The following is a 9,898-nucleotide window of genomic DNA, read 5'->3' on the forward strand; positions in this document are numbered from 1 at the left end:
TAGTCACTATCGAAAATGAGTTTAGAGATCACTATGGTATCTAAAACTGTATCTGAGAGACTACAATAGTAAAATTAAAATATGAAAAATGAAATTAGATAATTTCGTAAATCTCAAATACTATTAAAAAAATTTACTCCATCTTATTTTCGTTTTAACGTTGCTGTCTCAGAGGCACAAAACCAATGTGACTCATGTCTCCCAAAAAAAGCGTTGTGTGTTTAGGAGGCATGGACCAATTTGACTTCCCTAGACTAAAATTGATTTGCGCTTTAGTTCTCTTATCCCACATTCAATAAGTCAAGTAGACCTCTCTTTCTCCTCTTATTCCATATTTTTGCTTCTCTCTACGAAAATTCAGTTTCTTTTTCTAAAATTTTTCTCTCAACATTCTCTTAAATCACATTAAGGTTAGTAATTCCTTCATTTACTGTTTTATTTTTAGTTATAATTGCATACATCTATTATGATTATTTTTATGTGTATATTAGTTTAGGTAGTTTAGACAATTTTAGAATTATGAATGATTTTGTATGACATTTAAGATAGTTGAAATTAAATATTTTACATAGATTAAATTAGGAAATCAAAAAGTATGTTATTGTTTGAATGTGTTATTAATTTTAGATTATATTTTTGTTTGGACGAATTTGCATGTTGTCATATAGTTTTTAAGTTTGTTATTTAGATTTTATTTTTTATTAGATTAGGTTAATTTAGGATATCATTGTGTTAGGATCGATCTACATGTTATTTTATTATTACTAGCGTTTGACTCATACAAATGCAAAGGACCACAAAAATTTATTTATTCGTGAATTTTCTAACTTTTTATCATAAGAAGGTTCTATAAAAAGATATTCGAGAACAAATTTCTATCATTTGTTCATACAAAAAATTCGGCAATAACAGAAATTCAAATATTTATTTTTTAATAATATTATTAAAAAAGAATATTAAGTCATCACATGGATAATATTCAGTTATATTCTACAAAATATTAGTCCCCTAAATGAAGTCAATAATAGAAACACATATATCTTCCACAACAAAAGAAGTAGCTAGTAGATATGGTAGAAATTAAACCTAAACACAAAAAAACAAAGGAGCCAAATTACAATGCATGCTAATAATAAACAAAGTGTGATTTGTCCCACATCCACAAACACTTCACCATAAGTCCTGGTTGAGAGATGCAATCTTTTTGAAGTAAAGAAGAACATAATTTTCAATTTAGTTTGAAGGATACAGATACATTTATTATTGAACAAGGATAAAGGAAGTTGTTTTAAGACTTGCAATGGCATGTAAGACATAACCAGTTGAACTCTTAATTAATAACATCACCAAAGTACTTTTTTTTTTGTTTTTTATGATAACATTCAAATTTCACCACGCAATAAAAGTGCCCACAATCTTGTGAAGAAGAACTGCACCTTCCAATATATATATGAACCATATGGAGATGCCAAGGAACCACAATTGAGTTTAGAAAGAAATAATGAAACCGAGGTTGCAACATTAATAGTGTCCCCTCCTTCTTCATCAATTTTAACTTTTAACATTAGTGTCTTCCATTCAAGTAAGTCCTTAAATGAGATTGGTTGTCAACAACCCATGACCTTGGCTCCGGTTTCACCTCTGACAAAAATTGCTATCCACAAAGTGAAATCAAAAGCCTCTGAGAATAACCACTCAATCTCACTCAGTACAGTATCATTTGACTCAATCCCCTATTGAAACTTTAATTCTATTTTCCGAATTTCTTTTATTTTTTCCCAAATCGAAATTTCAATGTTCTAATCTGGTCCTCCACTATTATTACCATACTTTTACTGTCATTAACTGTAAGTATAATACCCACAACTAATTGGCCCTAGGATCACTCACTCATATAAATGACACTATCATATTTTTCATCTCTCAAACTCACTAACACTCATAAAACAAGGGAGAGAATTTTCACATTTCAAAACATACACATTTCATTATGAACACACATCAATTTTGTAATGACTACCATTTTATGACTTGGCTTCATGAATCTTCTTTCAACTTGCATTGTAGCTTCTATAATCTTCTAATTTCAATTCAATTTGATTTTGAATTCTTCAATGTTGTAGAATGTTGTAGTTATACTACTCTCTTGAATGTTCTTAAAAAATCTTCAAGCTTCCAACATTAGCTTCTAGCAATATCTAGCCAATTGATGATTATTGTATTCAACTCAAACTTTGCTTCTTCAATTCTTTAACCATGCTTCATGAAAATTCTAATTTATGCAAGTTGATAGATTGCACAAGAAGTTTGTAGAATCTTGGTGATGAACCATGAACTTGTAACCACTTTGAATTCAAATTGAATTTTGCCTTTGACTTTTTTAAACTTTTGTTACTTGCATACCTCTTGATTTAATTTTCTAACATTGCCTCCCTTAAATCAAGCTTGTAGAGTTTATCATTCCAAGCATCTTCTTCAACTTGTAAAATAATTCAGTCTTCAATGGTTTTGTAAATATATCTGCAACTTGTTCTTCAGTTGGACAGTACTCGATCACAACTTCTTTTTCATTCACCAACTCTCTGATTTTATGAATCCGAATATCAATATGCTTCGATCTTCCATGGAATACTGGATTTTTGCAAAGTGCAATAGCTGACTTGTTATCGCAAAATATTGTTGTTGGAGTATTTTGTTTCTCGTTCAATTCCTCAAGAATTCTTCTTAGCCAAACTGCTTGTGTTGCACAACTTGCTGCTGCTATATATTCTGCTTCTGCTGTAGATAGTGCTACTACTGGTTGTTTCTTTGACGACCATGAAATTGCACCAGAACCAAGATGAAATACAAACCCTGAAGTACTTTTTCTTGTTTCTATATCTCCGGCCCAATCACTATCAGTGTAGCCAACAAGGTTTACTTCATTAGTATTCTCATAATAAATTCCATCATTTAAAGTACCTTTGATATATCGAAGAATTCTTTTTGCCGCTTGTAAATGGTTGGTACAAGGCTCCTCCATAAATCTGCTAAGCAAACCAACTCCAAATACAATATCTGGTCTAGTCGCAGTTAAGTATCTTAGACTTCCAATCAAGCTTTTGTAATATGTAGGATTCACTGTTCTTCCTTTATCTTCTCTCAGCAACTTGAACTTCTCTTCGACTGGAGTAGAAACTGGCTTTGAATGCTTCATCTGAAATTTCTTCAAAATATCATTTGCATATTTCTTCTGAGAAATGAAAATTTCATCATCTTTTTGAACTACTTCAATGCCAAGAAAGTAAGACATCAAGCCCATATCCGTCATTTCAAAGTGCTTTATCATAGCCTCCCTGAATTCTGTAATTATCTTCAAATTGTTCCCAGTAAAGATCAAATCATCAATATAAAGACACACGATCAAGATATCTCTAGGTTCAACGAACTTGATATAAAGAGTATGCTCAAACGGACATCTTCTAAAACCATTCTCAATGAAATAAGAATCAATCTTCTTGTACCATGCTCTTGGTGCTTGCTTTAAGCCGTATAAAGCTTTCTTCAATTTATAAACTTTATCTTCTTTTCCAAGAACTTCATATCCTGCAGGTTGCTCGACATACACTTCTTCTTCTAAAGTGCCATTTAGAAATGCAGACTTAACATCCATTTGATGTATCTTCCACTTAGTTTGAGCCGAGAGTGAAATAATCATACGAATAGTGTCTAATCTAGCAACAGGAGCAAATACTTCAAAGTAGTCGATACCTGGTTTTTGTTTGTATCCCTTTGCAACAAATCTTGCTTTGAAACGATCAACTTCACCATTGGGTTTGTACTTAGTCTTGTAAACCCACTTTACTCCAATCGGCTTCTTATCTGTTGGTAAATCTGTCAGCTCCCATGTGTCATTCTTCTCAATGGCATGAATCTCCTCATCCATTGCTTTCTTCCAATTGTTGTCTAAAAATGCTTCTTCAAAGTTCAACGGCTCACAATCTGAAAATAGAGCAAAATTTATGATTTCTTCATCGGACGGATCGTTGTCATTGCCAACTTCATAATCTGCTAATCTAGCAGGTAGTCTCCGCTCTCTTTGAGGTCTTCTAGATGATTCAGGTTGTTCGGTTGCATCTGGTTGTCTTTCTTCTTCATCATCATATGTATTTGAAATTACAATCGGATGTTTTTCTGTCTTTCTGTCCCAGTCCCATATGTCTTTCTCGTCAAACGTCACGTCTCTGCTGATGATCACTTTCTTTGATACTGGATTGTACAACTTGTATGCTTTTGAGTCTGTGCTATAACTAATAAAGATACACTTCTCGCCTTTGTCATCTAACTTCTTCCTTAATTGATCTGGTACGTGGGCATAAGCAATACACCCAAAGACTCTGAAATGATGAATGGAAGGCCGCTTTCCACTCCAAGCTTCCTCTGGAGTTTTATCACGAACACTTTTTGTTGGACACCTGTTTAAAATATGAACTGCTGTTGCGACTGCTTCTGCCCAAAACTCTTTAGGCATTTGTTTTGACTTGAGCATGCATCTGACCATATCCATGATGGTTCTATTCTTTCTTTCAGCAACTCCATTTTGTTGAGGAGTGTATCTAGTTGTTAGTTGGTGTTGAATTCCGTGTTGCTTAAAGTATTCTGAACACGTAAGATATTCTGTTCCTCTGTCTGTTCTGAGAATTTTGATTTTACAGCCACTTTGTTTTTCGACAAACGCCTTGAATGTCTTAAAGACATCACATGCTTCTGATTTCTGCTTCAGAAAGTATACCCATGTATATCTACTAAAATCATCAATAAATGTGATAAAGTACCTGCTACCACCATTACTTGGAACTTCTACAGAACAAAGATCTGAATGCACAATTTCAAGTAATCTTCTAGCTCTCCAAGACTTTCCTGTAGGGAATGGATCTCTGTGCTTCTTTTCCAGTTGACAAATCTCACAAATACAATTGAGAATATGAATCCGTGGTAGACCAGAAACAAGTCCTTTTCTTGACAGGTAGTTTAGGCCAGAAAAATGAAAGTGCCCAAACCGCATATGCCACAACCAGTTATCATCAAGTATCACAGAACTCATGCAAGAGGGATTAACATGTTGAATTTTTAACGGAAACATTCTGTTTGAGGTCATCTTTGCTTTATCTATGAACCTTCCGTTGTTGTCAAATACAGTACAATATCCATGATAAGTTATCATCTTATATCCCTTCTCAGATAATTGCCCCATACTTAGTAAATTGTAATCAAGTTCAGGAGCATAGAAAACATCAGAAATATAACTCAAAGAACCATCTTTCAATCTAATTGGTATGTGCCCTTTTCCTTCAATAGGGATCTTTGTACTATTACCAAACTTCAATAATAGTTTAACTGAATCATCTATTGAAGAAAATAACTCCTTTCTACCAGACATGATTACTGCAAGCATTATCCAAGTACCATATATTTTCATCTTCAGCACATGAATTACTTGTAAAAAATAAAGTCTGAGTACCCGGATTATCATCAGTGTTTTGATGCTGATTTTCTGCAACGTGTGCTTGATTGTTATTCACCATTTTGAATCTGCAATCTGCTACTTTGTGTCCATACTTTCCACAATGAAAGCAGTTGAAATTGGTTCTTTCTTGATGAAAATTTCCTCGACCTCTTCCTCGGTTGACAGGCCTGAAATTCGTTCCACCTCTTCCTTGATTAGGTGGTGTAAAATTATTGTAACTTCCTTGGTTGTAATTGCCACGACCTCTACCTCTAAAACTTCCTCTGCCTCTACTTTGAAAATTAAAACCACGACCTCGTCCTTCTTGTGTACGGTTTGATTCTGCAACGTTATTGAAATTCACTCAGCTTTTCAGGGCTTCCTCGGTTGATTTTTCAGACTTCTCTAGTATTCTAGTGATGTGGCTTTCCATGGTTCCTTGCAACTCTGCAATCGTCATGGTGTCCATATCGTGTGACTCTAGTATCGTAGTTACCACATGGTCATACTTCATCGGCATGGTGCGAAGAATTTTCTCCACCACTTTGCTATCGGGCATATCTTCTCCATAGACTCTCATCTTATTGACAAGATCTGTAACACGAGTAAAATATTGCTCAACGGTTTCTGAGCTAGACATCTCGTACCTTTCATATTCTCTTCTTAAAGACTGTAGCTTTGCTTTCTGAGCTTTATCTACGCCTTTGTATGACAGCTTCAACGTGTTCCATGCTTCCTTTGCACTTTTGGCATTTGCTATTTTGCCAAACACCATATAATCTACTCCTTGATGAATTTGAGATAGCGCCAATTGATCTCTCCTTTGTTGGGCAGCATCTGCTCCTTCTTGCAAACCTGGTTCAATGAAATTCCACAGGTTCTGGGCCTTCAAATGGGTGGACATCAAAGTCTCCCAATAACTATAATCAAGTTTCCCATCTAACTTGGGACCGGACCACACAATATTGAAAGTGTTTGCCATACTGACTCTATGAATAAACAACTATGTGAGAACTCTCTCACACCTCACAAACTCTCAAACACCAGGCGCTGGATTAACCAGCTCTGATACCAGATGTAAGTATAATACCCACAACTAATTGGCCCTAGGATCACTCACTCATATAAATGACACTATCATATTTTTCATCTCTCAAACTCACTAACACTCATAAAACAAGGGAGAGAATTTTCACATTTCAAAACATACACATTTCATTATGAACACACATCAATTTTGTAATGACTACCATTTTATGACTTGGCTTCATGAATCTTCTTTCAACTTGCATTGTAGCTTCTATAATCTTCTAATTTCAATTCAATTTGATTTTGAATTCTTCAATGTTGTAGAATGTTGTAGTTATACTACTCTCTTGAATGTTCTTAAAAAATCTTCAAGCTTCCAACATTAGCTTCTAGCAATATCTAGCCAATTGATGATTATTGTATTCAACTCAAACTTTGCTTCTTCAATTCTTTAACCATGCTTCATGAAAATTCTAATCTATGCAAGTTGATAGATTGCACAAAAAGTTTGTAAAATCTTAGTGATGAACCATGAACTTGTAACCACTTTGAATTCAAATTGAATTTTGTCTTTGACTTTTTTAAACTTTTGTTACTTGCATACCTCTTGATTTAATTTTTTAACATTAACAAATTCACTGCGTCTTAATAGTTTATACAGATCAACTACATCTCATTCCACGTGTCCATAACTCATGTAAGACACATGATATGATTGCCTTAGCCACCTTAAGTCCTTGGTCATTACAGACGTATACCCATATGATTATATGCTTCAGTAAATAGCAAAATATTTTATAAAAACAAGATAAATCTCATACTTTTTGTTTAATAACTGGCTATTGTAAGTGTAATTATTTATTTAAACCTTCAATTTAAATTTGAACACTCAAAGAACAAAGTATATACTTGATACGTCAATAATTGAAAGAAAAAATTATCATTCATCTCTATTTTGTAAGTGCTAAGCACAGTACCTTAGTCAAAATAAAGGACAGTTTTTAGACTCATCTAATGAGAATGTTGTTAACCATTCGATTTTCGAGAGTATAAAAATTCACATTCATAATATCCATAATTTTATACTCATAACATCTATAATTACATATATATTAATGTTCATAATTATCAAATTTTTTCAATTAATATTATCCAATTTTAAATTATGTCTTATTCTATATTTAAAATTATCTCACATATATATTAATTAGCCATGATTTTATACTATTTTAATATTTTTTATTTGATATTCATATCTATTTTTTTATTATTTTAATATGATCAGTTAATAATTACATTTAAATATTTGTTTCATAATTTTCTTCTATAGTTCATTTTTTTATTTGTTATTTTCATAAAAGTCTATATATAAAAATATGAATTGTACCGTAAAAATTGTTAAAATATCTTTAATTTAATATTCATAATATTATACCTATAACATTTGTAATTTTTCTAATTTTAAATATATAACATCCATAATAAAAAAAATTGAGACAAATTTATTATTATTTATTGTTTATTTTTAGGTACAAATCAATATTTTTTGGATGATTTTAATTTTTAATAAATTGAGACTAATCAAATTTGAGATGTTTGAATTTTAAATAAAATGTGTTGTGATGATTTAGAAATATTTTTTAGGGTTAATGATATAATGATTTAAGATTTTCATTTGGAAAAAGCTTGCATATTGTGTATATAATAATGAGGAAGAGTTTTTGGGTTTTGATTCTAATAAAATTTGGGACTGATTTTTAATGTAATTAAATAAAAGAAAACAGTTGTAAAAAAGTTATGCTTTCTTATAAACAAGAGTATTATTTTTAATATATATTTATTTATCATTTATAATATTTTAGCTACGGTATAAAAAATTAAATTTCGAATATATTTATTTTGTATTTATTAAAAAAAGCCTTTTTATTAATGATATTTTTATTATATATTTTTAAAATATATGTTAACTAAACTACATATATATAATTATATATATATATAATTTAAAAATTAATAAAATTTATTATTTTTAACTAATATTTTTAATTACCAATCTAACTCTTTTAATTTAATAATCTAATAATATATTTTTACCTCCATCTTAAACGCTACTAGCTATTAATGGTTAGAAAAAAAAATAATAAATTCTTTCTAGTGACTCTGTATCATTCCCAAGAACTGATGATGACCACAGATTTCCCATGAAGAGCATTTAATTTATTTTGAACGGTGAGCCATATTAGAATTCAACTCAAACAGAAATGGCATTAACTTCAACTCAAACAGCTATGACATTAAAGTCCAATCTTGCAAACAATTTATCCAGCGGTGGACCTCATATGAAGCTTGCGAACCCAACATCCAAAACATGGACATAGGTAGGGAGGTAGAAAACTAAAACACACTCCTGCATCTCATCTTCATTCTCTGAGTGAGTTCGGTTGGTTATACAAAAGTAGAAAAATCAAGCTACTATTCTTGATGGATGCTTTGTGGGACGTGGAAGACAAATTGAAGGTTTCAACACGAGGTGCTATCCTCCTACTAGCGTGTGCAAGCTTTGCAGTTTTGAGTATTTGCGCTGTCATTATTATGCTTAAACTGATGATGGCATGCAAGAATAACAAGATTGTTCACGAAGAGAGTGCTGTACATGAAAATGTGACTGAGCTGAAGACTACAACAACTATAAGATGGACAGAGTCACAGCATTGTGGGTGGATTTCGGTGAAGAGAGTGCTGATGGGGTCAGTGGTGTGGAGCAGAGCAAGCAAATGGGAGGAGAGGCAGAGGGGATCTGCACTACTGCTTGGTGTTGATGAAAGTGGATGGCAAAGTCATAACTCAGCATCAGCAGTGTGGCAAAGACCGATCCTAAAAGGGGAGAAGTGTGAGCTACCAAGTTTCAGTGGACTCATTCTCTATGATGAGAAGGGAAGACTGCTTCGTGATTCTCATGAGATCCAAAACAATGGCAACCAGACTCCCATACAGGTAAACTTTAAACACATTACTTGTCAGTCTTATAAATAAATAGGACATTATTATTACTCTCGCTGGGCCATTGATAACTGTAGCCGGAAAAGTGGCCCGTGGCAGCGGTCCGGATAGCGTCTTAAAAACAGAAATCGAGTAATTTTTCTAATGAAATGGAGGAATTTTTTAATATACAAAAGTACACGTAAATAAGTGGTATTTTATTTTTGGTGGAAACTAGGTGAAGTCGACTTCATTAGAAGTTGATTTCTGAGATTCATTAGATGATTTAATTTATTTAACTAAATTTTCATCAAACAGCTCACGTGAAATCGACTTCATCTAAGTTTTTACCTTTATTTTTGGGAAATAATTTTTTTAATTTATAATTAAAAAAATTCTTATTAA

General features: G+C 32.3%; 2 protein-coding genes across 2 annotated transcripts; one reads left to right on the forward strand and one right to left on the reverse strand.

Annotated features, from left to right (window-relative positions):
* Positions 1-5,849: 5,849 nt before the first annotated feature.
* On the reverse strand, positions 5,850-6,467 carry LOC130965870 (uncharacterized). Its single transcript, XM_057890630.1, has one exon. It carries the CDS (start codon positions 6,465-6,467, stop codon positions 5,850-5,852), a length of 618 nt encoding a protein of 205 aa, XP_057746613.1.
* Positions 6,468-8,836: 2,369 nt separating this feature from the next.
* On the forward strand, positions 8,837-9,650 carry LOC130965871 (uncharacterized). Its single transcript, XM_057890631.1, has 2 exons — positions 8,837-9,508; positions 9,552-9,650. The coding sequence occupies exons 1-2, from the start codon at positions 8,996-8,998 to the stop codon at positions 9,648-9,650; spliced, it is 612 nt and encodes a 203-aa protein (XP_057746614.1). The 5' UTR covers positions 8,837-8,995.
* Positions 9,651-9,898: the final 248 nt, after the last annotated feature.

This window comes from Arachis stenosperma, chromosome 3, assembly GCF_014773155.1.
Source record: "Arachis stenosperma cultivar V10309 chromosome 3, arast.V10309.gnm1.PFL2, whole genome shotgun sequence".
NCBI classification, from domain to species: Eukaryota; Viridiplantae; Streptophyta; class Magnoliopsida; order Fabales; family Fabaceae; genus Arachis; species Arachis stenosperma.

What these genes read in the sequence shown, in the direction of transcription:
- LOC130965871 (XM_057890631.1), top strand. Translation starts at nt 8,996, where the DNA reads ATGGATGCTTTGTGGGACGTGGAAGACAAATTGAAGGTTTCAACACGA. An exon ending in GCAACCAGACTCCCATACAG is followed by an intron (nt 9,509 to 9,551) that starts GTAAACTTTAAA and finishes ATAAATAAATAG; the next exon opens with GACATTATTATTACTCTCGC.
- LOC130965870 (XM_057890630.1), bottom strand. Translation starts at nt 6,467, where the DNA reads ATGGCAAACACTTTCAATATTGTGTGGTCCGGTCCCAAGTTAGATGGG.